This window comes from Cucurbita moschata, unplaced genomic scaffold (genome assembly GCF_002738365.1).
Source record: "Cucurbita moschata cultivar Rifu unplaced genomic scaffold, Cmos_1.0 Cmo_Scf00018, whole genome shotgun sequence".
Lineage (NCBI taxonomy): Eukaryota > Viridiplantae > Streptophyta > Magnoliopsida > Cucurbitales > Cucurbitaceae > Cucurbita > Cucurbita moschata.
In genome coordinates, this window is record NW_019268534.1 from 1,386,179 (window position 1) to 1,413,083 (window position 26,905).

General features: G+C 37.7%; 5 protein-coding genes across 11 annotated transcripts; 2 read left to right on the plus strand and 3 right to left on the minus strand.

Moving 5' to 3' along the window:
* Nucleotides 1-79: 79 nt before the first annotated feature.
* On the minus strand, nucleotides 80-8,292 carry LOC111456406 (F-box protein SKIP17-like). 4 transcript variants are annotated; one of them, XM_023098251.1, is made up of 14 exons: nucleotides 7,807-8,291; nucleotides 6,973-7,148; nucleotides 6,195-6,368; nucleotides 6,013-6,123; nucleotides 5,406-5,491; nucleotides 5,203-5,324; nucleotides 3,322-3,386; nucleotides 3,163-3,235; nucleotides 3,027-3,089; nucleotides 2,867-2,931; nucleotides 2,592-2,666; nucleotides 976-1,240; nucleotides 448-581; nucleotides 80-163 (listed from the first exon to the last, which is right to left on the minus strand). In XM_023098251.1, exons 1-12 carry the CDS (start codon nucleotides 8,137-8,139, stop codon nucleotides 1,027-1,029), a joined length of 1,557 nt encoding a protein of 518 aa, XP_022954019.1. In that variant the 5' UTR covers nucleotides 8,140-8,291; the 3' UTR covers nucleotides 80-163; nucleotides 448-581; nucleotides 976-1,026. The 4 variants fall into 4 exon arrangements, with proteins under 4 accessions (XP_022954019.1, XP_022954020.1, XP_022954022.1 ...); XM_023098252.1 differs by having other exon boundaries at nucleotides 80-166; XM_023098254.1 differs by lacking the exon at nucleotides 2,592-2,666 and having other exon boundaries at nucleotides 7,807-8,292.
* A 1,222-nt stretch (nucleotides 8,293-9,514) lies between these two features.
* On the minus strand, nucleotides 9,515-12,517 carry LOC111456490 (pre-mRNA-splicing factor 18). Of its 3 annotated transcripts, none has more exons than XM_023098370.1 (3): nucleotides 11,581-12,517; nucleotides 10,030-10,446; nucleotides 9,515-9,852 (listed from the first exon to the last, which is right to left on the minus strand). In XM_023098370.1, the coding sequence occupies exons 1-2, from the start codon at nucleotides 12,424-12,426 to the stop codon at nucleotides 10,030-10,032; spliced, it is 1,263 nt and encodes a 420-aa protein (XP_022954138.1). In that variant the 5' UTR covers nucleotides 12,427-12,517; the 3' UTR covers nucleotides 9,515-9,852. The 3 variants fall into 3 exon arrangements, with proteins under 3 accessions (XP_022954138.1, XP_022954137.1, XP_022954136.1); XM_023098369.1 differs by having other exon boundaries at nucleotides 10,026-10,446; XM_023098368.1 differs by having other exon boundaries at nucleotides 9,515-10,446.
* A 403-nt stretch (nucleotides 12,518-12,920) lies between these two features.
* On the plus strand, nucleotides 12,921-15,870 carry LOC111455828 (N-terminal acetyltransferase B complex catalytic subunit NAA20). Its single transcript, XM_023097448.1, has 6 exons — nucleotides 12,921-13,061; nucleotides 13,179-13,269; nucleotides 13,746-13,878; nucleotides 14,065-14,134; nucleotides 15,337-15,397; nucleotides 15,477-15,870. The coding sequence occupies exons 1-6, from the start codon at nucleotides 12,984-12,986 to the stop codon at nucleotides 15,566-15,568; spliced, it is 525 nt and encodes a 174-aa protein (XP_022953216.1). The 5' UTR covers nucleotides 12,921-12,983; the 3' UTR covers nucleotides 15,569-15,870.
* A 681-nt stretch (nucleotides 15,871-16,551) lies between these two features.
* LOC111456009 (fatty-acid-binding protein 1-like) lies at nucleotides 16,552-19,000 on the plus strand. The gene is made up of 4 exons (XM_023097700.1): nucleotides 16,552-16,986; nucleotides 18,282-18,528; nucleotides 18,630-18,721; nucleotides 18,810-19,000. The coding sequence occupies exons 1-4, from the start codon at nucleotides 16,623-16,625 to the stop codon at nucleotides 18,968-18,970; spliced, it is 864 nt and encodes a 287-aa protein (XP_022953468.1). The 5' UTR covers nucleotides 16,552-16,622; the 3' UTR covers nucleotides 18,971-19,000.
* Nucleotides 19,001-19,747: 747 nt separating this feature from the next.
* LOC111456008 (protein TIME FOR COFFEE-like) lies at nucleotides 19,748-25,452 on the minus strand. 2 transcript variants are annotated; one of them, XM_023097699.1, is made up of 12 exons: nucleotides 25,149-25,452; nucleotides 24,703-25,059; nucleotides 24,407-24,543; nucleotides 24,001-24,310; nucleotides 23,603-23,882; nucleotides 23,471-23,522; nucleotides 23,302-23,382; nucleotides 23,030-23,207; nucleotides 22,858-22,927; nucleotides 22,666-22,732; nucleotides 22,201-22,580; nucleotides 19,748-22,098 (listed from the first exon to the last, which is right to left on the minus strand). In XM_023097699.1, exons 1-12 carry the CDS (start codon nucleotides 25,252-25,254, stop codon nucleotides 20,421-20,423), a joined length of 3,696 nt encoding a protein of 1,231 aa, XP_022953467.1. In that variant the 5' UTR covers nucleotides 25,255-25,452; the 3' UTR covers nucleotides 19,748-20,420. The 2 variants fall into 2 exon arrangements, with proteins under 2 accessions (XP_022953467.1, XP_022953466.1); XM_023097698.1 differs by having other exon boundaries at nucleotides 19,748-22,097; nucleotides 22,203-22,580; nucleotides 24,407-24,579; nucleotides 25,149-25,451.
* Between the last annotated feature and the right edge of the window lie 1,453 nt (nucleotides 25,453-26,905).

Genomic DNA, 26,905 nt, shown 5'->3' on the forward strand with positions numbered 1-26,905 from the left:
GACCCCGGCTTCAATAATAACAATTGCGCCAAATGAAGGTGCAATCAATCAAGGGAAGAGAAAGAGGTTGGCCAGCAGCAACCACCTTACCAAGATTTGATTTGCTCTTTCAATAAACCACCAAAGGATACAAGAAAGGAGAGCAATGCCACAATTTGAACTGCTGCTGATGCATACAAAATGTTATCAATTAGAAGAGTAACTTCCAACAACTCCTATCGCGTGGGATCGGCGTACAAACGCTACAAAAGCTATAACAAAATTTACATTCATGCCAGATTAACATCATCAAGAACTAGAGCTCTCTACGAAACATCGACGGTACGTGCTCGATCATCTACGATATAATAACAAGGGAAAGGGATAGGGTACCAAATCTCCCATCTTCTCCTCCTCTTATTCTTGTAATTCCTCTTCTAGAGAAAGGGTTGAAAGGAAGGAGGGTACCTGGATATAGCTTTTGGTTGTATCTCAGTAAATAAATGGGGATGTCAAGTCAACCAGTCTACTGGTTCAAAATTTTCCAATCTCAGTAAAAATCCAAGCACCAATCACAGATTGTAATGCGTGAAGGCTCCTCCCTGCATGGAAAACTAAAGGTTAGAATACAAATTTAAACTCGAAAGTTCAATGGTCGTATTTAGTCCCTATACTTCAAAAAGTTGTGGTAATAACCCATGACTTTTATAATTTTATGTACTCCCAACCGTTAACTAAATGATGATTGTACATAACTATCGCGTTAAATAAATGATGACATGAGATATGATATGCCTATATGTTAACATCGACTAATCCAACACGTCGACAACAAAGGCAGGTTTATTGTGGGAGAGAACGAGGTGGTATTGACTGTTTCCTGCAACACAATACCAAACTAGAATTGTGGACGCATTTTGGACAAATTCTATACCACTATACTTATATTCAAGTGTATGTGTGCATTTGGAAGAATGGAGAAGAGAGTCTCTTTACCGAATTCATTTGGTTGCTGCAACTACCAGCGCTTGCTTATAACTTCTCCTCCTACAGGGCAAGAAAATCCACCTCGTCTGAGCTCTCCTCAAATATTACATAGCTGGCATCTCGGCCATCCTCATTGCCACTACCTTGATCACTATTATAGCTGCTTTCTGAAGAACTTATAAACATCGAATCAGATGTTTGATTGCTCAGCTGTGACTGCAGGCTAATATCACTGTTTATTTCGCTTTCCAGCATCTGTTCAATTTCGAAGTAACTGCAAAGAGATCCCAAAGCAAAACAGAAAAGAAATACACAATTAGAAATGCTTGAAGGAAGTCAACCATAAACTTCTAAAGGAGAGATGACAGGGACCGGAATATGAATAGAAAATTTTGAGAAAATGTTGATTCTTATTAATTTGGAAAAGGAAAATTACAAGGAGTTCTTACACATTTATTTGGCTTCCATAATCTGCCTAATCACTATCCCAATAACTCACTCTTTAATATAACAAAACCAAACTAACCAATTAGTATGATTATTAGACTCTCAAATCCGAACATTGCTCCCCCCCCCCCCCCCAAAAAAAAAAACACATCTTGTTGTAGCTCTTGTAGAACACTAAAAGCGAAGAAGCCTTAGTTTGACGGTACCAGTATCCGTAACATACCACCCAAAGTCAATATCTAGTGTCGAAACAGATCCGAAGTATATATACCAGTATACCCCCATACCCATTCCTCCAAAATACTTCTACTTTTTCATTTTTTCCCAACACAATTGATTTACCGGCCAATATGTACCTAAAGTATGCTGGATCTAAGCAATTCTGAATTGCTCCTGCAATAATTCCCATACTTAGCTCCAATTTCACCAAACTTCACTCCAATATTGCCAGAATTGAGAGGACTATCATACCATCCCTAACCTTAATTATATCAACAATGAAGTGTTCTGCCCGTTATGATGTGGCTTAACTACTTTGTTTTCCTTCTTTGAACAAGCTGTTTTATTTCATACTTGGCCCAGCTGCATTTTTAGTTGGCCATTAATCAGTTGGGAGTTTCACATTGGCAGTATTTTGGTTTACAGCACCTTACCCTTTTGTATTCATCCCTCAAGCCACCAAAAATGTATCAGTAAAACCTAGCTGCTCGATTCATTAAAATTTCATCTCTCTGAAATCCAGAAGCCTGTCCAAAACTATTCTGAAAACAAGAAAGTCAGTTCTTTTCTTGGAGAAAGCATTTTGTTTAGGTCAAGCTTAAGTCTTCTTAACGGTGTTCTTTGTTTGATAATTATGCATTTAACGATATTGTTTGCTTGGGTTGCATTCGTTTTCTCTTACTAGCTTCATTTTCTGGTTTCCCTCTTTCAATGGGAGTATCTTGAACAAATTTTGCTTCTTTTCATCAATCAAATGAAAATTTAGTTGCTTGTTTAAAAAAAAATGTAAAAGAAAAAAAAAAGGGTTAGTAGATAATAGAAACTCAGCTCTCTACCAAAACGCTAACAAATTCTGCCTTAATCCATTTCCACTTCATCAATATATCTGCTTTCTAGTAACAAACTCACCAATAAATATGACTATTATACCCTCAACAACAATCCTAACCAGTGATTACCTCCCTTCTGATGGAAAATCAGCCAGCAAGCATAAATCAGGCCTTTCCTTCATTACTTGCTCAATTGGAATGATCCTGTCCATTAAAATGGTCAATAAGAACCAGTTGATGAAATCTCAGTACCGTAGAAGCCTAGACCCATATTTTCTTAATTAAGAGGACGATAACTAAATGGTTAAAACTATAACCAAAAGGAAGGATGAAAGTTGACTTTCAGGGGAAAATCCAAACAAATATTGAACCTTGTAGAGAGGTTTTTTTAAAAGAAATATCACCTTGAATTGTAGCATCTCTCATACCAATCACCCTCAGATGCCAATCCTTCCCTGTTGGACATATCCTGTTTGATGAATATGGTATTATTCAATTAAATGACATTTTGAACCTTTAACCAGATATTCAGAAGAAAATCATTGTCAATTTCCATCTACTCACAAGATGTCGAAGAAACTTGAAATCTCCAGCAAGTAATGATGTCATGAAACGAGCAACTTCCACCTGCATGCGAAGAAATTAAAGGCTTATGACAATGTTTGGGAAATGAGGTGTCAAAATAATAAATGATCCTGACCTCTTTGAGATGCATACAATCTCTTAAAATTAAGACCTCCAATAAATTACCACCTATACTGTTGCCAAGGTTTCTGAGGAAAACAAAGATGTTCTTTTTAACTATTCAAAGCATCAAAAAAATTATTATAGATAGGAACAATCCAAAGAGGATAGTTACCTAAGAAAGCTTCCAGTAATTGAGTAAGACGTTGAAAAGTCAACATATTTTAGCTTCCGAAGTCCCTGGAAAAGTATTCAAAGAGATAAGTTCACTGAGATTAAAAATTCCAGAGTTACACGATACAAGAGTATTTGAAACAACCATCACCAACAATGGCCAAAAGAGGTCATGAAAGAACCAACCTACACAAGCAAATCAGCTATACACGTGATGTTTTTTTATGGACGACAATGACACAAGGAACCACATGATTAAGAGTTCCAATTGTCTACTGGGCTCCTGAGAGTAGTGTTGATTTCTCGGATTAGTTTCCATTGTCCAAGCTTTGTGAGGAACAGGGGTCTCCCGGTTCAGGTTTAGTTAAGGAAATTTGGAAAGCTAGAGGTCCTCTTTTCCTCGGTCGTTGCTCAAGATCAGCTAGGCACCTAAAATAGAGTTCCAATAAGGTTTCCCCATTGTGCCCTCTACCCTGACTGGCGCACTCTTAGTCAAAACAATTCAGATGATAAAAAACACCTTTTCTTTTCAATGCTCCTTAACAGCTGATTGATGAAGAAACATTTTTCATCTTTTCAACATGTGCTGATGCTTCCCTAAGAATAGTAGTATGATTCTCAATCAATTCTTATACGGGCAGCCTTCCGAAGAGAAGGCTAATATCATTTATCATTTGGTCCAATGACATTATGGCAATCCTATGGCGGCTTTCTGTTCTTTTTGGAAGAAATCCTGTGGAGGCTTTGATTAGAAAATCCAAGAATTTTTCAAGTAGCTTCCAATGGTCATGAGTTGAAGGGATCTAATTAGATTTTTCTTGATCTCTTAGTTCCTTTTTCAATGAATTCCGCAATAACAAGTTCTAGCAGATTTTTGCCAACTTGGAATTTGTGGGGGGCTCCTCGTCTCCCTTTTTTCATAAAATAATATAAATTTCAATTCCTATAAAAATATTTTTAAGAAAGCCTTCGCCTAAATTTGAAAGATCTTCTTACTATTGCCTTTAATTTATTTTCAATACCTTCTCCAGAATTATGATCGAAGACTCAAAACCATTTTTATAATTGAATCATCAAACAATGCAGAATAAAGTACTAAAGACAATATCATAACCATAAGACTAACATGAAAGAAAATAGAGCTCAATACTAGCCACATTTCAAACCCCCATGCCCCATACTAAGTGCACCAGTATGATCCAAAAGCATTGACACAAATACACATCATGGATTGGACAAAGCTTAAAACACGTAAAACTCTATTCTTCGTTTGTTCCATTTTTCTAGAAAGAAATAATTTTAATTAATATGTGAAAATGATTAGAAAAAGAAGGGAGAAATAAAAGATCTAAACACAAAATTTGTAACATTTTTAGAGATCTAGACATGAAAATTCTGATTTCTTAAATGCTTTTGTGCCAATTTGAAAAAAGAAGGGCAATGTCTTTCTCTCACCATGCAAGGTGCTTTTCTCTTTCACAACCCCCACAATAGAACATTAGTCCAAGTATGATAAAAGGAGGAGAAGACAGGATGTCAAGTTGAAGAATCCACTACCAACAGAAAATATGTGATAAGAGCCAAATGAGTGGGTACAAGAAAATTGCAATTATCCTATGAGATGGAACACCAAATATTCCAGTGAAAAAACTAGGTAAATGAAAAGCAAAACAACTTATTTAGATTACCTATTATATTTTTTTAAAAAAATTAATGTTCTACATGGCATACTTCAAAGATAACGTCCTAAATTCAGAATAATTAGGCATAGAAGTAGTTAAATTCTTAGTTAAATATTGTTGCAATATATGAATCTAAAATCAGAAAAGGAAATGGTTTTGTATGTATGCATCACCAAATTCCTTGTAAATGCAGACATTACCTTAAGAAGAATGCGAACTTTATAATCATGGAGTTTAAATCCTCTAAGGGCTAAAGACACTAAACGAGGACACTTTTGAACTAGATCAACACATGTCGGTGATTTCAAGCTATCATCTCTGCCTGTCATTTGCAAAATAGCAATGAATAAGCGGATGGCTGGAAAGAATAAAACGAGGATATCAAGTGAGATAGATGTTAAACCTGTTTTTGAGGATTCAAAGAACAAACGCTCTATAAATTGACAGTTTTCAATCACAGATGTCAATGTCTGTCTCAACTCCACATGACTGTTCAATAAAGGATGTGGATTATTAACTACGATTCATAAATCAGAGTAACCCAAATGAGAGGGCATGAAAAAGAAGCAGCGAATGAATTTAATTTTCATAGAGAGCATTTTCTCCAAAATATGTTAGCAATTACCATGTCCTTAACCGAACATTAAATCTTAAGAAGAAGAAAACATACCATCATCCAGTTAAAAGCACCATACACCGAGATGGGTCAAGAACCTATTGGGGGGAAATGATTGCTATAATTGTTTATTAAAAAACAGAGTTTATTGAAGAGAATTTTTTTTAATGAATTAACTATTGAAAAATGACAAGAACAAGTGTGAAGAATAAGAGATATCAAGAGAAAAGGTGAGATGCGTCAGGGCAGGAATTAAAGAAATCTTAGTCCTGTATTTTTACTAAAGGTTGAATCTGAGTCACAGTTCACCAGTATAAACATTTTAAACAAAAATATCATTTTCCAGTTAAAACTATTAAAAAAACAACAAAATCAGTCAACTAAAGAAACTTACAGGCCCACAATTTCCAGATCAAGGAGAGACGGGCAAGCAGATAATGCAGCACGTAGTGATGGATTATCCATTCTTTCAATATTGTAAAGATGCAACGTTCTCAAGAGCATCCTATAAAATTTAACAATTCAGAAACAGGACTCACAATGAGCACATTCTCAACTTCAAAAGTAAGCCCATACCCAGGAGTACTGGCCCCACCCAAAGGGCTTAAGCAGGATCTTGTGAGAACTGATGACTCCTTCCCTTGTCTGGATCTTTTGTCATTCCATGAAAAACTAGTAACATTGTAAACCAACGGTTGGCAAGAACCTAGGGATGCAGTTGGGCCAGGAACTATACCAAGCTTAAGAGATCTGAAATTATTGAGGGGAAAAGAATAGCCAAGTCAATCAAAGCTTAGAAAAATATAAATAATGCAATCAAAGTTTTCCCATCAGAGAGTACTAAGGAATTACTGTTGGCATTGATGTTCAATGAACTTAGTTCATATGCCTGTGCAAGCATCTAGAATAGACGAGGTTGGTAAATAATGCAAACTAACATTATAAAATTAATCATATGGGTGGGGAAATTCAGACTTCTTTGTCATTTAATAAGTGAAAAGAACAGAATTTGAATAATGTCAGACCACAGAGGGAATAATTTACCATCTTCCCCAGACACTAACATTATGAAAGAGATGGTGGGTGACACCAAGATTAGGAAAGACAAAATTCCTTGCCTCAGCTTAGACAGTCAGCATCATCCATACTTGGGTAGAGAATAGTAAAAAATGTCTAATGCAAAATGTATAACTATGTTGGCCGAAAGACACAATTCAAAGACCTCATCAGTACATCGCTAATGAGCTTAATCAAGTATGAATCCTTCTGTTTCAGATCCTCAATGTATATATAACCGCATTCAAATTCAGCCTATGAAGATTTGATAGTGAACTTTTAAAAGAAAATATCTTACTGAAGAGAGTTTCCAGCTCGATGAATCATTGTAGAAACCACTGCATTATTAACTCTTGGAGAAACTGTTGTTAAGTCAATGTTGGCATAGCAGGAAGGATCCATTGCACACTTGTGAAACATTGAACAAGTAGCTGTTGCATAGCAAAGACTCTGTGCGTCAAGCATGGAAAAAACCTGAAAAGCCACAGTTCATCGTCATGCACACCATAAAAACCCAACATATTTTCATCAACCGTTACGGATGTTAGAGCACAAAACGGAACCAACCATAAATAACATGATGATGAGTTGAAGAGGGTCAGCCTAGTAATAATGACTTCCCATCTCGAAACGAACGAATTATAAGCATGGTCTTCGGTTAACGCAGCCCCTAATACCGGCGGTAGCTCTGCCTCATGGGGACAATACTCTAACCTCGACTGAAAAATACCTTTGATGTCTTAACCTAACAGCTCGATTACGCCCATACAAAAATATGAACTAAACTACGCATATTATCTCTACCTATTGCCAATGAACACATAGGACTAGGGCTGGGAAAATTATATTCACATCATCACCAAACTAACATCACACTCTCAAAGACATTCCTGACTGCAAGCTTGCTTCGAGTTCGCTCAAATTCCAACAGAAAACAATTTAAGCACATTCGACATTGGACACAACAAAATCAAACAATGAAAATCATATATTAAAATAATCCAAATTCAATATTCAAGAACAAGAGCACTCATTTCCAAAACCGATAAATCCAATGCAATTCCAAGCCGCAGCACAGTTGAAACGATTTCAAATGTTCCGACAACGAAAGAAGAATCAAAGACAAACATACTTTGATGGTGAGGTCAGGAGGAAGAGCCCAAACGACAGAGTTATGCTTGGTAGCTCGTTTCCGAGCAGAGCGTTTGCTTGCCTCGAGCAAGAAGTTGCCCATTTTAAGAGCGCGATCGATGAGGCGAGACTGATCCAAGTCAGATGGCAAGGAGTCGAGAAGCCTCTCGAATGAGAAGTCGATACAGATGGAAGGGGAGTCGGAAAGGCCCAAAAAGGCATCGAGAAGAAGGTCCATCTGAGTAAAGGTCGGTATCCTAGGGTTTTGGGATGTGCACGGGCGCTTCGCCATGGTTGATGGTGCCGAGGTTTGGACTTGAAAGAGAGCATCCATAGCATCAGCGGGTGGACACGGGAGAGAGCAGAGGGAAAAGAGAGGAAGGAGAAGTAGGAATAGGGACGAGCCTGTGAGTGCCACGTGTCAGTGTGAGTTTTGGAATAAGGGCTGAGAAAGTAGGTAGCATGGAAAAAACGTGATACTTTGGGTGAGATCATCCAAAGACTTGGCTTCTGAGCTTTTGTTCTTTCTTTTTAATATATAGTTTTTGTGGGGGAAACCAGAAAAATAATGAATATTAAATAAATAAATTCTTTAAAATTAGGAACATGACGTCACTTCGTTTTTTATCTTTTTTTTTTTTTTTTTTTTTTTTTTTTTTTTTTGGTTTTTTCGAAAGTACAAAAAATATTTATATTTATGAGGTAATTAGATTTGGCGCCCACATTATGCCACGTGGGGATACAGTTGATGCGCAGTTTCTCTTTTCCATACTTTCATGGAAACCACTTTTAGCCGTCCAAAAACATTATTTTAACGCTAAAAAATCATTTTTTTAAAAATATTTCTTAAATTAATAAAAATACTTTATACAAGTTTTAAAAATTTAAATACCACCTGCAACTTTTTAAAATATCTAAAATATATCCTTATATTTTAAAAAAATTAAAAATTATTTTATATGTTGAAAATTCTATAATCCTTTAGTGTTTTATTTAAAATAATTAAATAATGTTAGATGATCTAATTTAGGAATAATCATGTGTTTATAAATAAACACGTAAAGTTTGATTTAGGGAATGATCATAAGTTTATAAACAAAAAATTGTAAATAGTGTTAGATGATCTAATTTAGAGAATGATCATAAATTTATAAACAAAAATACTCTCTCCTTTAGTATGAGATCTAGAGAAGTCCAAAGTAAAGTCACGAGAGGGACAATATCATACCATTGTGGAGAGTCGTGTTGAGAGGGGCAATATCATACCATTGTGGAGAATCGGGTTCGTCTAACAAATAATGGCTCAATTTCATTCATTTGTTTAGATGAAATATTTTTAAAAATAAAATCAATTTTCTAAATAATAAAAAAATATGTAATTCAAATATTTTATGAAAGAAAATATAAAAATTATTGTAAAATATAAATAGAATATTAAAATAAATCCGACACCTGGTGCTTACGTGTATATTCTCGTAATTATTCGGCAGGTCCTTCTCAGTCTATTCCGCTCTCATTTTCCTTCCCAATATTCGATCATTATTTTTTAATTAAATAAATGCACAAAAAACAATATATGAATTTAAAATTTAAATTTTTTGTACTATGCACTTTTAAAAAGTAATAAATATATTAAGAATTTTATGCACGAAATTAAAAATTACAGATTTATCAAATATTTTTTTAAATTAAAAGAAAACACCTTTCAGTTGGGAATCCACTACAGTGATAGTGACTTTATTTATTCCTGCTGCACTTGTCTTGTCATCCTACTCAACAAAATAGAAGGTTCTAAAGCACTGTTCCATAATTTAAGAACGTTGAAAGACTTCAAAATCTCAATCAGTATTCAGATATCATACAGATTACAGACACAGAATAGCAGCTAGGAGAGGTTCTTCTTACCAGGTAGCGATCTTCTGGGGCGAATGTGTTTTGAACCACTTCGTTGGGAACACGCTGCTTGCCTCGTCCAGATTCTTTTCTGCTAGCAGGGACTGCAGGTCCAACTGTTCACAAAGCTCTTGAATTCTATGGCCTGAAAACACTGTCGACAAATCGTCGTCAACGTTTTGATAGAAAGTATTTGGCCGTCGATAGACTTAAATCTCAAACAGTAATCAGAAATTGGCTCAATGACTACCAAACTATGCTGAGGAGATTTAGATTTATATATCATAAGGACTGTAAAGAATGGCAGCCAGGAGAGGATATTGTAACTTGCTTAGCTATCTTCGGGGGCGGGCATGATTCGTAGCCGTTCATCAGATCCCTGCTTGCCTCCTCCAGAGACTCTCTCTTCGGCTAGCAGGGACTGCAGGTCGCTACCATTTGCCAAGCTGTTAAATTCTACTGCCTTGGATGGCATTGTTGGATAGCGCCGTTGACAAAATGTCATCAATCTCTTGATTGATTGTAAGTATTTCCTTGTTGTTTCGTCATTCATGATATGGGCCACACTGTTGGTGTAAATCTTCTCACGAGCTGAACGTTCGTGAATACCAACCATAGTGACACCAATAGGCCAGGGGGCATTTCCAATAGCCATCTTAATGTATTGATCCATGGCAGCTAGATAGTCTCGCTTCATGCAGCATTCAACAACTACCAACAATGCTTGCCGAATATCATCGGGAAGAACCTAAAATCAAATTGTAATAACGTTAATGAAAATTATCTGCTAAAAAGGAAATCTTACAAGATACTCAATTGAGAAGCTATAATCTCCGATCTCTTGGTTGAATGTATATGACTTGAGTAATTGAGTTATGCTTGGTTGACCCAATAAGTTGTTAACTTGTATCATACAATTCATCGCCAATTAGGACGAGGCAGTCACCTTCACACAACAGTCAGCAACCATCTAAACAGCTGACCATAGTCCTACGCTGTAATCGTAAAAAAGCCGATCTGATAAATGAAGTAATGGTTTAGCGTCAGTATCTACTTCTCAACACACTTCTAAAGATGATTACCAATGGTGACCTATTGTCAATTAAAAAGATTTAATCTCCAATAGGATCGAAGTGTCGATTGGAATGACATTCCTACAAACTTTTGGATGGGTAATGATCCTCTGTCTCAAACTGGAACCTCTCTACTTGAATTTAAGACACCCTGATTTTAGATTTATTATTTTTTTTTTTCCCCTCATTTTTTTGGATCTGAAACTGAAGAGTTGGTCTCTCTCCCATATCTACTTAGTGTTCTTCCAATAAATGAAATTGGCCGTTTGATCGTACAGGGTTTTCTCCCCTCCTCTTGCAACTCCTTACTCAAGGATACAGTGAATGTATGATTCCAAAGAACCCCAATCTTTACAAGGTGATATGTCACTTGAAATATATCAAAAGGAAGTTGAGCTTTTCTTGTGGGAGCTCTCTCGTGAGAGTATTAAGACTAACAGAACTAATCAAAAAATAATTCCAAATTGGTGCCTTTCCCAAGACCAATTGAAATGCAAAATGTATCAATGAGTTTAAGATTAATCATATGCATGCTTATTCTATGTAGCCATCACTAACAAAACAGGAAAATTTCGTCCCTGGTATCTGTTTAGGCCACTAACATCACTGTATAAATCTACATGCTCGCAGGGGAACCTTTTCACCAGAGCACTAGCAGAGCAAACGAAATAAGAAAGAAAAAGAAGGAAAAGATGCTCTGGTTATTCTCGAGCCTACCATGATGTCTAAAGATATAGTGATGCAGAATCATCACGAGAAAGAAACATTCAGCAAATCGACTGTGAAATTAAAGGGGGCAAAAATTGTACCTTCTTCCTACAAAACTTGAACAGAGGATGCAAATAACGAGCACACTGCTTGAATGTTGCTACCATAGACTTCCCTTTGGCTGTCCGCTTCTCTGCTTCAGGCATTTCATCCAACTCCTGGTTCCACTCGTTCAACAACCTCTTAAAAAACACCAATATCTTATCTTCCTCACATAACTCATCAAAATTGGCTTTGATTCTCTTCAAATCTTTGTCAGCGTCGACGCCACTCGAACCCCCATCGGCACTATCTTCATCAGCCCCACCTCCATCTCCCTCTTCCCCAGCACCATCCTCCTTCTTCTGCCTCTTCCTCTCGCTCAAAATCCCCGTCTTCTGCCGCTTCCTTAACTCCGCAATATCCCGAAGAAAATCGTTGGTTTGTCCCTCGGTCAAATCACTATCCACCTCGAAAAGCCCCGCTTTCAACACAAACTTCAAACGGTCGAGCCGAGCATCGTCATCTTCCCCGAAAAGCGTAATGGGCTGTTTCAGAAACCGGAGTCTCCGAATCACTTCCTGTCTGGTAAGGACGAGATTGTCGATGTTCTGCTCGTCCGTTAGGGATTTCGAAGTGGTGGCGGTAGAATTGATTGCAGCAGAGGAGGAAGTAGTGGAGGCCGAGGCTAATGAATTGGATTTGGAAGATGCGGAGGTGGCCTCGGCGTTGGGAGAGGAGGTGGAGGATTGGCGAAGAGCTTTAGCTTCCAATTCGCGCTTCTCTTTCTCTCGCAGCTGCTGGATTTGCTTCTGTTCGATCTCGGATCGCTTGAAGACGCGCTTGCCGCCGGTTTCAGTAGCTAGGGCTTGACGTTTCTTGAGAAGTTCTTGCTTGAGGAGATCCATTGATTCTGTTCTGGTTCTATCTCGCCGGAATCTCTGTTAGGGCTTACTTCCGTAATCTAATTAGACGAGAGGAACACAATTTCTTCATGATTTGTTCCTCTAGCTTGAGCTTCAATTATGAATGTGAATTACATTTTAGTCCCTACTTTTAAACATAATTACATTTTATATTCCCGCCCAAAATATTTAACACTCACTTAAATTATAGTTTTTTTTAAAAAAAAAAAATTATTATCATGATAAAAACAAATAAATAAATAAATATATATAATGTGAAAGACTTGTAATATTGAAATTTACTTTTGCTGGATTTATTTAGATGTTTTATAATTTTAATAAAATTTATATTGAAAATTGTAATTACACATTAAAAAATTATTTGAAATAAATATATTTTTTAAATAAGGCCTACGAAGGGAGGACTAGAATGGAATTTCACGTCCAAAACTGCACACTCTTTTGTATGGGCTTTTGGCCCATTTCAACAACAAAATCCTCTCTGGTGAAGAAGAAAGGTAGAACAGAGCATTTACGGACACAGGGCGAGAGAAAAATCGATGACGACGTTACGCAGATTTTGCTGCAATGATCTGCTTCGATTCACTTCCGTCAATCTCGATCACCTCACGGAAACCGTAAATTTTCTCTGTTTCAATTTCAGCTTCTGATTTGAAAATGGTTTTCCGGTTTCTAAATGCACTCTGAATCTTGTCGATGTTGATGCAATCTTCTTTGGCTTTTCTTTTTTGCAGTTCAACATGTCCTTCTATATGACCTACTTGGCAAGATGGCCTGATTACTTCCATGTCGCAGAGGCCCCTGGGAACCGCATAATGGGTTACAGTGAGTCGCTATTAGTTTGTTTATCCACTAATTCTTTTCTCGTATTATCTTGTAGTTTGGCTGAATCTTTTGTGTTCTTCTTTCTTCTTGCTTGGATTAGTCTCATTGTTTGGAGCTTTATTTCTCAGTTGGATCGTAGGTGTGGGTTGAATTTATTTATTAATTGACTAGAGACACGCATATTCATGGCTACATTCAATTTGTGTGGGATTATCGATTCTGTTGAACTTTAGAGCCTATAAATTATGAAACACTTCGAATTTCAGAAAGTCATTAATTCTAATTAAGTTCTCATGTTTATTCTCAACACTGAACTGCCAATTCACCCTCTGAATAGAACAACGAGCTAGATCTTGTGTCGTAGGAACGAAATTATCAGACAACTAAAGTGAGTTCATTCAAAATATTGCGGTCTTGATGACCTTTATTTCAAGCTGTTTGAAACTATTTGCTTTTTGTATGATTTTCCATTGCAGTCATGGGAAAAGTCGAGGGGCAAGGCGATTCATGGCACGGTCATGTAACTGCTGTAACTGTTGCTCCAGAATATCGCAGGCAACAATTAGCTAAGAAGCTCATGAACCTGCTCGAGGATATTAGCGACAAAGTGTAAGATGAACTTGATTGTAATTATATATCTGAGAAACACTATTTTATGCACAAAAAGATGTAAGATGTTAGTATAATAAAACCTTGAAAAAAATTATTTCTGGTTCAAGATTTAATGTTCAATTCAGTTTTTCTCTTCATCTTGAGCTTTATCTTTAATGAGAGCTTCTTTTTCCTTTCTGGCAGTGATAAAGCTTATTTTGTTGATCTCTTTGTGAGGGCATCGAACACCCCTGCGATCAAGATGTATGAAAAGGTAGATTTCCTCTTAGAAATGGTTTAGCGAAGTTGCAAGCTACTGAAACTGTGTTACTTTAGTTTCTTAAGTCATTCTTAATATTTCAGTTATATCGAACTTGTATATATCAACCGATTATAGTCAATCTGATTTAAGGTGGATCGACTGGTTTAAGTCAAGAGAGAACTTAGTTACGAAAAAGACTGTTCACGCTACTGATGTTGGGTTAGAAAAAAACAGTAAGCTTCCAAACATAATATCTCGTTCCTCCCCCTGGACCCAAACGTCGTGTACAATTGGTCTAGTAGTGTTCACCGATATGGTTTTAGCCTTCCTTTCCAGGACTCAGGAGACGAACACAAAGCATCAAAGAAAAACTGCTATTTATGTTACCTCTAGGTCTCATAATTGGTGCTCGAAACACACACGAGTAATTTTTCTTCCATTTATTTCCAAAGCTTCGAACTTTTAGGATAGTATCCAAAAGGCTCCAGTTGACCTTATCACAAGTCCTCCCATTATCAAGCTTGAAGACCATTTTTTCTTTCTTCTCTTATAATCATCGACAATGAAAGCCACAAGGATGGATTATTTGACTTCCGAACCAATTAAAGCTGATTGGAACTTAGAAATACTGCACTAATGCTTGATTCACACTTTTGAGTTGTTTGGCAAGGGCTTTCAGTGTCAAAATAAGCACTAGTAAATTTAGAAATGTAATATTTACCAATTTATTTGTTCTCGTTCTTGTTCTTTACCAATTTATTCGTTCTCGTTCTATTTTTATATGTATTCATCCAAAACAAAACTGCTATTTCTTTTCAATTTTCTGCAAGTGGTATCAGGTTTATTCCTGTTTTACAATGCCCTCTTTGTGGAGTTCTTCTGAATGTTATGTAGTTTCTAAGATCCTAATTTGGAAAAAAATTATTCAATAGAAAAGTAGAGAAAAATGCGAGGAACGTCTATGAGTGGTTTAGTGTTGTCTATGGCAACCTCACAGAGATTCTAGTTAGAATATGAGTTTTTGGTTCATATTTCTTCTTATAAGCTATATGTCAAAATAACAGATATTACTTACGTGAACCTTTCATTTTTATGCTCAGTTGTGTTCTTATAATTTCCCCTGCTGAAATGGTTCTTTTGATCTTCACATGGAGAAAGGCAACACTTACCACGGACATTTTTTTTTTTATTGTTTATTTTTTCCCCTCAACCAGCTTGACTATGTTATCTATCGGCGTGTGCTGCGTTATTATTCAGGGGAGGAAGATGGATTAGGTGAGTCTACCCGACCCAAGAGAACAAAATAAATGATTGTGGTAATCTCTTAACTAGCTTTGTTATGGTCTATATTCAGATATGAGGAAAGCATTATCGCGAGATGTCGATAAGAAGTCGATCATCCCACTTAAAAGGCCAGTGACTCCCGACGAACTAGAATATGATTAGCTTGAGAGAAACGTCGTTCAATCATTGATGAAGAAAAAATATCATGTGCTCATGAGTTGAGGATAGCGAGAGGCTAGCTATCGTCTTCTTGAAAACGGGCTGTACGTGCATCGTAAGTACTTGTATTACCCTGACAAAAAATGAAGCTAAACCTTTTACTTCAACTATTTAGTAGCTTCAAACTGTTGTTTCATTTAATTCTTTTTCAATGATCACCTAATGTTGTTGAAACACTCTGTTTTCTGGGACTTCTGTTTTTAAGGAGAAGAATTCTTCACAAGCTAGAAGAACCTCAATATCCATAGAAGTTGCTGCCCTTGTATGTCTTATTAATGATGCTTAAAAATTTGCAATTTTAGTAATTTGTAAGTAGTTGATGGTCAATTGTTTGATATTGATTGTTATTTATGTCTATGTTCAGCTCATTATACACCAACAATCTAAGCACACAGTTAGTAGATGTTATTAGGGACTTTTTTCTTATGTTTCATTTCAATAAAATTATTTCCCGAAAAAAATCATTAAATTTTATAGATGAAATTATATATATATATATATAGTTCCATGTATTGACAAAAATGTCTTTCTCGTCGTTATTTATCTTTTATATATTATTTTTCAGGGGAAGATTAAGTTTTTGACTTTTGCATTCGGTTGTCAAATCTGGTTCACTTCCATCCAAGTTTGGTTTTGTGTGAATCTTCATCTGTGGGTCCTACCAAATATCCTTAAAGTTAATTGTTCTTCTTTGTACTAGTTAATACATTTATTTATTTATATTAATCTATTACATATTTACTAAAATGTAAAGTTATTTGCACTTATTAATATATACTAATTTACTTCATTAAAAACTTTTAAAGTTTAGAAAATTATTTCACACTAATTATATATGATTTCTTCTATGTCATAAATTGTGATTTACCCCTCCACGTGGACCCATTCTAGTTCCTTTTTTATTTTTTATTTTTATATTTTTTCATTCTTCTTTCCAATAACTCGCAAGGACACTGTTACATATCAAACCGCCAAAAACAAACATTACAAAAAAAAAATGGCATCTCTCCGCGTCCCCTTCTCGTTTCCTCAGCCACCAAAGCCCCCACGCCACAGCTTTCCCCGCCCATCCTACGCTGTCGCCGCATCCGCGGCCGTCGGCGCTGCGGCGACAATCGGATTTGTCGCCGCAACTAGAAATTCGATGAACCTACTAACCCCATTTCTTGAAAGCACGTTGAATTCATCGGCCCTGTTGGCTTCTCTCTCTCTGGCGGACAATTCGGCCGCCCATTCAGTTGTTGACTCGAGGACTGGATTATCGTTTCCGTCTGTTATTAGAGATTCCCAGCAGCTTCTCGGAATTGGGTTGCGGAAAAAAGCTGTTCTGGGACTGAAGAACATCACTGTTTATGCATTTGGTATGTTCTACCACATTTCTACTTTTTAGGAGCTTTATAGTTTGATTGAATGTTGAATTTGGACTGATTGATCTGATGGGTATTTGCGATTCTTGGTTTGGTAGCATCTATGGCTTTGGGAGACTGTTTTTAGAAAGATTTTCTGGCTCAAATATGTTCTTAATAGCGGCTTTGGATGGCCTAGATGTAGTTTTGTGTTGTTTTTCACTTGAAATCATGAGTTAGAGATTGAAATGTGTGTTGCTTTTCACTTGAAATCATGAGTTAGAGATTGAAATGTGTGTTGTTTTCCACTTGAAATCATGAGTTACAGATTGAAATGTGTGTTGTTTTCCACTTGAAATCATGAGTTAGAGATTGAAATGTGTGTAATATCTTCAGTAATTCTCAAAACAGATCAAACAAACTGAAGAGAACTAAGAAAACATGAAGAATCTTTTAAAGAAGAAAGGAAAGCAAAAGAAGACGACTAGTACAGGACTTTAATTGATTTTTTATGTTTTGGAAGAATCTGAAGATGGTTTTGAAAACCATTTCTAAAGCAAACCACAAGATTCACCAACACGAGCATAGGACACAAAGTATGTATCATCGCAATCAAGAGTTCATAGGCTCAAATTTTCACCTTGCATATCATTTGTGAGATTTCACATCGATTGGAGAGGGGAACGAGTGCCAGCGAGGACGTTGGACCCCGAAGAGGGTGAATTGTGAGATCCCATATCGGTTGGGAAGGAGAACGAAGCGTTCTTTATAAGGGTGTGGAAACCTCTCTCTAGTAAACACGTTTTAAAAACCTTGAGGGGAAGCCCATAGAGGACAATATCTGCTTGAGATGGGCTTGGGTCGTTACAAATGGTATCAAAGCTAGACACCGGGGGATGTGCCAACAAGGACGCTGGGTCCCGAAGAGGGATAGATCGTGAGATCCCACATCAGTTGGGGAGGGGAACAAACCATTCTTTACAAGGGTGTAGAAACCTCTCCCTAGCATACGCATTTTAAAAAGCTTGAGGGGGAGCCCAAAAAGAAAAACCGAAAGAAGACAATATCTACTAGCGGTGACCTTGGGCTATTACAACACATCTTAAAACGTTTGGAAAACAATGGAAATGAACTTCAATTGAGCAGAAGATGATGCAAATGTGGTCGAGATTTGCCGATTCATGAGTTACTTTGTTAAGAGAGATTTTCCTGATCTCTACCAATATGTATGATGTTTTGAAATACATAATGGCATGGTTAGTATGCTTTTCTGCTTATGTGATATTGAAATGAGTGACGACTGTGTGTAGGTGTTTATGCTGACAGTGATGACCTAAAGGAATCACTGAGTGAGAAGTATGGGAAACTCACTGTATCTGAACTACAAGAAAAGGACTTTGACAAAGATGTCATGGAAGGCGATATACGAATGACTGTTAGACTTCAAATAGACTACGAGAAACTGAGAGTCGGGTTCGTTCGAAATGCATTTGAAGAGTCAATTGGAACCCGACTCCAAAAGTTTGGGGGTTCAAACAACAAAGCATTGCTTCGAAAGTGAGTCAGTTATTGCCTTAGAAACGAATGAGGGATTTTTACTGTCTCGACTACGTCGTGGAATTGGGAACACCGTCTCTTAATTGCTTGTTTCTTTTCAGATTCACTTCCCAATTCAAAGATGAATATGAAGTATCTCGAGGATCTGTAATCGATCTCTCAAAAGAACGAGGGCACGTCCTCCGAACGATCGGTGAGATTTAGATCCTTATTTAGAATGATGGAGAAATAGTGATGATCTGAATAATATGGAATGCAATTGTTTTTGTTGTGTTTTGAAGTTGATGGGAAGGAAGTGGGAAGCATTCAGAGCCAAATACTGTGTAGAGCCATTTTAGATCTCTATATTGGTGAAGAGCCATTTGATAGACAAGCCAAAGAAGATATCAGACGAGCTTTATTTTCTACTCTTCAGAAGGAATTAAAAAAGAAAGCCAAATAAAAGGGACACAAAATACAGAAATTTGTGCTTTTTTTTTTTTTTTTTTTACCTTTATTTTCAATTTGGTTTTTATACCAACTATCAGTTTCGGTCTCTAAAATTTCAAAATATTTTCTTTGATTATATTGAACTTTTTGATTTGTTTCGTTTCATTTTACTCCTTAAAGTTTCAAAATCCATGAATTTAATAAAAAGTAGCCGAATCAGGTCCTATCTTTATTTTTTATGATATAGCTTTGAATAAATGTATTAGAATATTAATACGAAGATATATTTAAAGCCACATAAGTTAAAGAAATGTAATTTACGAGTGAATAAGAGATGATAAACTTATATAACAAAAACTTGGATGCTTCGCCTGTTACCTGCCTAGTAAACATTTGAAAGGTTAAACGGTCAAAATAGAATAAATTTAAACCATTTTTAAACCTAAAATTTTAAAATAAGAAGCAAAACTAAGGCCTAAAAGTACTTTGCCATTACTTTTTAGGACTAGAAGCAGCAATTTCAAATTAAAAATAAAATGATAGTTTTAAAATAAAGTAACATTTATTGATAGATATTAAATTGGGTTGTTCTAGCATCAAATAATTAGATGACCCATCAGATTACCCAGAAAAAAGTAGACAAGAAGTTGTCATTTTTCCTGCAAGAAATGAAAATTTCAAATCAAATCTGCAAACTCCATCCCTTCCTTATTCCATGTGCTTTACAGCATCAAACTGCATTATTGTTTACACTATACTGAAACTGACGATGAGAGAATTAGAATCATAGTGGAAAAGCTTTACTGACCTTTTCAACAATCTTCCTCCCTTTCAGATGTTCATCTTCCTTCCCTGTAAACTCAGAATGAACAGATAAAATTCCTAGCAAAGAATGAATACGCTGTTTTCTTTTTTTTTTTTCCAAGTATAATATCATATTCACATGTCTCTGTCTAGCAGTAAACAATATATAAACCAAAAAATAGGCCCTACTAATAATATGCAATCACTTACAATATACATAATCTAACCAAGTCACTAGGGTTAAACTTCAAGTTTTGTGATTTTTTTCCCACAAAAATCCATGCCCATTCGTCGATATGCTCCTCGACATGCTTCTGGTGAATCGTGCCATCAAAATATCTTGGTGGTTGCAAACTTTTCGAGCCAATGATCCTCGTAATGCCTCGCACTTCATCGAATTGATTCTTTATGTGCATTGGCAAGTTTGGAAAGCATATCATGGTTTGAGTTCCATGAATCATCATCCCTCAAGAAAACCAAACCTCTTTGGGTGCTTCCATGTTTGGTTCATCTTCCACTGGTCTTGCTTAGATATAATGGTATTGAGCAGCCACCACTTCTAGGGTTGGAATCATCCATCAAAACATCTAATGGGGAGGAGCTGGAATTAATTCAACTTGATGTTAGTGTTTCTATAGCTGCTGGAACAAAAAAAGGGTCTAGTATTTAAGTTCTGATAGATGACTGGGGCATGTGTTCAAGATTGAAGGCACATTTCTACCACACACCGGAGACGATTTCTTGCCAGCTCCAGTAGATGAGCTTTCATCCTGTTTCGGTTGGACCGGAGCAACTGAGGGACTGGTTTTACTGCTTGTGTTTCTTAATTTTCCACTGCTAGATGGAGAGTGACCGCCAGTTGGAAGGTGTTGCATCTGTGTAAAACCTGGCTTGAAATCTCCCCCAAAGGATATCTGGGTCTGGCCGTGAGGAGTATTATTTCCTTTCTGTTGAGTGGAACTCTTATGGACTGCAGTGGAGGAAGCAAGATGGAGAGATGTCATAGGGACAACGGTACCGACCATTCTACCCGAGTTCTTCTGTGCAGGAGACTGGATAGAATTGTCGCATTGTATCAAAGGTTGTGAGAAACCAGGGGGGGCACTGCAAGGAAACTTGGTAGTAGCCGATGAGGGCAAGCTATTATTAGACGGTCCTTTACTTCGAGGCACCATGGTTGCCTGTTGCTGTTGCAATATGTGCTGCTGTTGGTTACCTGAAGAACTACCAGCAGGTCGGTTCGTCGTGGAGGGGGAGGGCCAGTTTACAGGGACAGAAGATGTCATGAAGTTTAGAGTCCTTGAAGAATTACCGAAAACAAGGGTCTGGCCTGAAGTTGCAGACGGCTTTGCAGAAGAATTTCCAGTGTTCCTGTCACTGGTACCGGACACAACAACTCCATTCCTCCCTTCTGAAATTTGGTGATTCTTCTGCTTTGTAGCTTGGGGAGCAGGTGCTCCCTGAAACCCTGTACGTTGCATATCAGGAAGATTCTGAAAGACAGTTGGTGTGAAGTTGAGGTTTGATGGGGTACCATTTCCATTATATGAAGCAAAGGACATTGTGAGTCCCTGAGATGGAACTAAGGCAACTGTGCTCTTCAAATTTTGTGGATGGGACTGTTTCTTCTCGCCACTATTTCCACCATTGCCATTATTAAATGTTCCAGATGGCATCAAGGTGAAACCCAGTGCTGGAACAGGCAAAATGAAGTTTTGTCCATAAGCACTTTTCTGAACTGAAGCTGGCCGCATGTCGGAAAGGGATGTACTGTCCTCTCCACTGGTCTCATTCTCATGCTTGCGAGATTGCTTAGGCAGTGGCAAATGCTGTTCTGTTGACTGCTGCTTTACTTGCATACCATTTGATGGCGGTACGTTGTTCCCAGGTACGTGCACACTCCATTGCTGCTGCTGAGTTTGTGGTTGTTTATGGGAGCCACTTGGTTGGTGATGAGATTGAGTTTGTGCTGGCTGAATTTGGGATGGATGAAACAGCTGAGATGGATAGAAAGATCCATTGAAAAGAGGCAAGGGTTGTGCACTGCTTGCTCTATATGTAGCACTCGTTCCCGCAGGAGTAGAGAAGGTGAATGGATAGCTATTGTTCTGAAATTTTCCCAAGTATGGAGCTTCAATTGAAACCACATTCGGATGAGTGTAGCTCATGTTACTAGATACCGCAGGAAATGCTGGAAAGCTCACAAGTGTTCCAGCTTCTGGGTTAGTGAACAGTGGTGTCGATTGGTTAGAAGATTTGGTGGACCCAGATTGATTTGCGGTGGCTGCTGTCGGTGCTTGATGCTGACTGATAGGGAATATGAATCCAGAACCAGGCTGCAGTAGGAAAAAATAATTTTCTGCTGTTATAAGCCGACCAGTTAACTGAAAGTAAATAGATTACAGAAATTCAATGCAGAAAAAGAGTCAAGAAGATCGTACCATCGAGTTACCAAACGACGCTCCCTGTCCCTGCTGAAATACAAGCTGCTTGCTTTTAGCCATATCAGCCAAGTAGGCAGCCTCAGGAACTTTATCATTTACCACATTACCAGGAAAGTCAACTTCAGCTTGCTCCTTCTGTCGAGCAGAGTTAAGGTTCATATCCAAATGATTTCCGCCCAATGGATTACTCAAAATCATGCCTTCTTTTGAGGACATGTTCTTTAGTTTGGCCTCTGCAAGAGATGCAGAAGCATCACCTGATGGGTGGAAATAGTTCGTCTTTGTAAATTGCTGGTGTAAATAAATGTTTCGAGCAATATCATAGTGGGTCAAGCATCTCTTCGGTCGAGGGTGCGAGAGAATAAATTTCGGATGCTGCAAGATTTTGGACATACAATAGCAAATTCATTGACAAATCCACAGATGAACTTGACAGATTTAGAAAAATCCTGAAAGGTACCTGTAGTTTGGTGGATGATTTGTCAACAATATCCACGGGTAGAACTGTCCGGAAGGGTGGCATGTACCTGAAATATAAGGGGGGAAAACGACCACGTCTCATTTTGGTGTGAATAGGAAAATTCTTTCAACAAAATACATATAAACTAGCCATTGGCTTAGGCAAATAGTTTGTAAAGAAATGATTTCTAACCCGACAGGAGGAATTTCGGTAGTTGGCCAGCCACCCAGAATAACGGGCAAGCGCACTGAAGTGGATGGGTCTGGGGAAAGTACAATTATCACAACAGTTGAGAAGACAGTTTGGCATATAATCGTGTTTTAATCAACATAATGAAAGTTCTTCAAGATGAAATGATGGGTACCATTATTTTCAACTGTGCCGGCGGCTCCCTTAGGCTGCTGCTTTTGACTCTGTTCTTGCATTGCGATGCTATTTCTATCTAATTGTGGTTTCTCCAAATCCAGTTTAAAGAATTCAAACTTTGTCCCACTTGTCACTATGCTATCTTCATTTTCAACCTTATTTGAAGTCTCTTTCCCCTACACGAGATTTATGGGGGGAAAATATCCATTAATCAAAAGTTCTAAAAAACAAAATCATGCATATTGCTAAAATTGCAAAAATCTTATTCACCATTTGAATTCCCAGACTCAAAGGCTTAGCATCTAATACCATATCAGCCAACCCATCCCTTTCTGGAGATGCGGGAGGAGCCTGTGTTCAACAAAGGCACTTATCAGAATCTTCATACTTAAAAAATCAGAGGAAATCAAAATTGAAATTGAAAACTGCAGACTCTGACCATCAAGTCAAATTTGAACTTCTCTTCTTTCTGTGTCTCAGCCTCTGGAATCCTAAGAACGCACACAAAATTGATATTGAAATTAATTGTTTCAGGAAGAATTGATGGAAATGAAGATCTTATATCGCTTACGATTTAGTAGGGGGCGACAAATCTTCAGGATCAACATCCCCTTTGACGCATGAAGTTACATCTTCTTGTACCAACACAGTTTTCTTGCTCTCCTTATTTTCATCTCCACTAGTGCAAACTTCCTTTTCTGGTTTCATTTCCTCAGTTTTGCGTTCATGGGAACCAAGATTCAAACTAAAATCGGATGCTCCTCCCAACTTTGAGGGGTAGATTTCAATCTCTGCAGGTTTCTCAGATTCGGCTTTAGCTGCACCATCCAACGATTCGGTCTTCTCTACAGCTACAATGGCAAATGGAATGAAAATGGACGTTATCAGTACAGGATAATCGGGATAGAGAAGAGTACTAAGGTTCCAATTGGAAATATTTGCTTTAGCTCAAGGATTCAGAATACCCACCAACATTAAGTAACAAATCTGAAATAGCATCATTCTTCTGAAGCGAGACAGATTTTTGGAAGGCAGTTTGTGCAGAGTTCGCCGCTGTAGATGTAACTGGAGGCTTGGTACCGTCACGAAGAACACTGGAATCCTCTGTTTCTTGGTTCGATGATGGATTCATATTAACTTCTTGCTTTTTGGAGCACTGTGGTTGTTTCTTTAGTCCGAAAAGAACCTCAGCGATCTCAATCTCAATATCCCCCTCCATGGCAGACGGAGAAGAACCCTTAGACGTCTTCATTGATCGAGTCTTCGGTCCAGAAGATTTCTAAAAATTCATGGAAAAATAAAACTCACTCCAACATTCCAAAAAATATATGCATCGAACAATGATTAGAAGGGGGAAACCCCTCGACGAACTAACCATCTTCTTCTTAGACGAAACAACGGAAGTCGATGGCGAAACAACCTCAGCAGACGACCTCGCTGGCGAATCGGACTGGTTCCGATGGCTGTGGTCGTCTGCAATGTCTTCTCCGGCTCCACCAACACCACTATTTCCTGAAACCGTGCAATCATGTGATCTTTTGACAGAAGCTGTACAAAAAGAATTAAAAACAAACTTAACCATCATGAAACGGAGCATGATTCCATAAAATACAAAAAAAATAAGGAGCCAATCGTTCTATTTCCTTTTTCTTTCTTTGCTTTACACTATACCTGAGCGAGCCTTTCTCGGAACCGGAACGCCAATCATCGCGTCATCGACAACCTTCCATTGTTGCTTCGCAACTCTTGGCGGAAGAGAGTTCCTCTTCTGGTTCTGATTTGAAGCCGAAGCAGCCGTAGTAGAAGAGAGAATAAGAGAAACTCCTCCACCGTCTTCAACCTCATCGCTGTCTCCATCAGCAACAATATCTTCAGCACTAGTATCTCCTCCTTCTTCCTCCACCTCTTCTTCTCTATTTCCCCCTCCTCTGCTCCGCTTGCTCCGACTCGCAAACTCTCGATCCCGGCCTCTCTTCCCTCCTCTCTCCCTTAACCGCACCGTTTCTTGCAACTCCACCTGACCTTCCTCTGCAACAAACAACAACCGTTAATAAAGAATCACACAACAAAAGGAGAGTTAAGCCAAAGTCAGAGAACGACGAAAGCGAAGTTCGAACCAGGTAAATCTCTGAAGGCCGTAGCTCTACTACGTCGCCGTGAGGATCCATTTGCGGCCACTATACTCGACGAACTCCTCGCTTCTCTGCTTTTCTCCATGATCATGCGTCTCAATCATGAAATCAAACTCTCTCACCGAAATGAATCGCGATTCCTCTTCACCTCCGGAAGTCAAATCAAATCCACCCTCACCGGAAAACAACTATAAACTCCGGCGAACTCCCGATGATGAAATGAACACCAAAATCACCCCCTCTCTCCTTCTCTCTAGCTTCTTGTTGTTTATTTTGTGTGCTTTTAATCTAATCACCTTCTTTTACTTTTTAATTTTATTTTATTTATTCTATTATTTATATATATATATTTATTTTTATTTTTTATTTTTTTTTTAGGGAATTTGACGCTTTCACGCAAAATCTGCTTTTTGAAGGGGAGGAATGGACGGATGAGATTTCAGGAAAGGGGCTGCCTAACCGAGTAAAATCATTGGAAGGGAAATGAATCGGACGGCTGTGATTGGCTGACGCCAGCAAGGCAAAGGCAAAGAGGGTCGTTTTTCGATGGAATATTGCCACTTCGCACACATAAGCCACGTGTAACCTTATTTTATTTTAATGAATTTTTTAGTTATCCGAATCGAAATATATATATTTTTTGGTTTCACTTATGCTCAACTCGCCACGCGCCTTATTACGCGTGAGGTCTAATTTCTCAATTTCTCCTCCTCTTTGGTCTTTCCCAATTCGGTCAAAGGACGGTTCCACAATTGCTGACGTGGATCTCAGTTGATGACACCACCCATTTCCCATTTTTCTCTTTAAATATTTATTATTTAACTATTATTATATACTTTTACTTATTGTTGTTAATAATTTGTATTTTATTTTTTTTTATAAATATAAAAATTATAATTTATTTAATTAATATTTCATTCAACAACGGTGTCTTGACTGTTTTTCTTATATTAAACAGGTTAAGAATAATAAAATATAAAATTATTATTACATTTATTATCGTTTTAAAAAAATCGGATTGCCGCGAAAATGATATGTAAAACTATTTTCACGTTCGTGGCGTGAAAATCAACGGTCCAACAAATATCTCCACATCGGAAACAGGCGTAGCCGGTAGCTGGTTGCCAGTACGATGAAATTCCGAAACTTTCCACAAGTAACTGAGAAACAATGAAGTAGGCCTAGCTGACCGATTCAGCCGGTCAGTTCCAGTCTCAAAATCCCCACACGGGTCCACTCGACAAGTATTAATTACATGAACGCAGAACCACCGGTTAACTACTAAACCAACGGACCAGGTCGCTTATATCAACTGTAAGCAGTTCCAAACCGTAAGATTAGAATCCGACGTGGCAATATCTTAAATATTTATTTTTCTAAAAAGAAATTAAATCAAAAGGTCTCTGAACTGGCAGCCACAATCATCTGCCTCCTCATGTGAATCAAATTAACAATCGTGGGCCCCGGTTGGTCGCCTACCTAGCCGCTACCTCTGCCCTCACGCGCCTTAAAAAGCTGACGTGGAAACGTGAGGATAAAAACACTACCCTGCGGGTGGTATCATTTTAGGAACATGGACCTTCGTTGACTTTTGAAAGTCAATCTCCATCTGACGGCTGAGATTAGAAATGACCGTGAAATTCTAAATGATTGCCACGTGGAAAAATAATTTGCAAATTTTTTGGTTATATGTATTACTACCATTAATTTATTGACACATAAGCATTTTTAAAAAAAATAAG

Coding starts and splice junctions, on each gene's coding strand:
- LOC111456406 (XM_023098251.1), bottom strand. CDS start 8,139: ATGGATGCTCTCTTTCAAGTCCAAACCTCGGCACCATCAACCATGGCG. Junction 2,932..3,026: donor TCAAGTTTCTTCGACATCTT/GTGAGTAGATGG, acceptor TTCATCAAACAG/GATATGTCCAACAGGGAAGG. Junction 1,241..2,591: donor GATTTTCCATCAGAAGGGAG/GTAATCACTGGT, acceptor ATCTCTTTGCAG/TTACTTCGAAATTGAACAGA.
- LOC111456490 (XM_023098370.1), bottom strand. CDS start 12,426: ATGGATCTCCTCAAGCAAGAACTTCTCAAGAAACGTCAAGCCCTAGCT. Junction 10,447..11,580: donor TCAAGTTTTGTAGGAAGAAG/GTACAATTTTTG, acceptor ATTTGATTTTAG/GTTCTTCCCGATGATATTCG.
- LOC111455828 (XM_023097448.1), top strand. CDS start 12,984: ATGACGACGTTACGCAGATTTTGCTGCAATGATCTGCTTCGATTCACT. Junction 13,062..13,178: donor TCGATCACCTCACGGAAACC/GTAAATTTTCTC, acceptor TCTTTTTTGCAG/TTCAACATGTCCTTCTATAT. Junction 14,135..15,336: donor CGATCAAGATGTATGAAAAG/GTAGATTTCCTC, acceptor CCCCTCAACCAG/CTTGACTATGTTATCTATCG.
- LOC111456009 (XM_023097700.1), top strand. CDS start 16,623: ATGGCATCTCTCCGCGTCCCCTTCTCGTTTCCTCAGCCACCAAAGCCC. Junction 16,987..18,281: donor CATCACTGTTTATGCATTTG/GTATGTTCTACC, acceptor GACTGTGTGTAG/GTGTTTATGCTGACAGTGAT. Junction 18,529..18,629: donor AACAAAGCATTGCTTCGAAA/GTGAGTCAGTTA, acceptor GTTTCTTTTCAG/ATTCACTTCCCAATTCAAAG.
- LOC111456008 (XM_023097698.1), bottom strand. CDS start 25,254: ATGATCATGGAGAAAAGCAGAGAAGCGAGGAGTTCGTCGAGTATAGTG. Junction 23,208..23,301: donor TGAGTCTGGGAATTCAAATG/GTGAATAAGATT, acceptor AATCTCGTGTAG/GGGAAAGAGACTTCAAATAA. Junction 22,928..23,029: donor CGGCACAGTTGAAAATAATG/GTACCCATCATT, acceptor TACTTTCCCCAG/ACCCATCCACTTCAGTGCGC.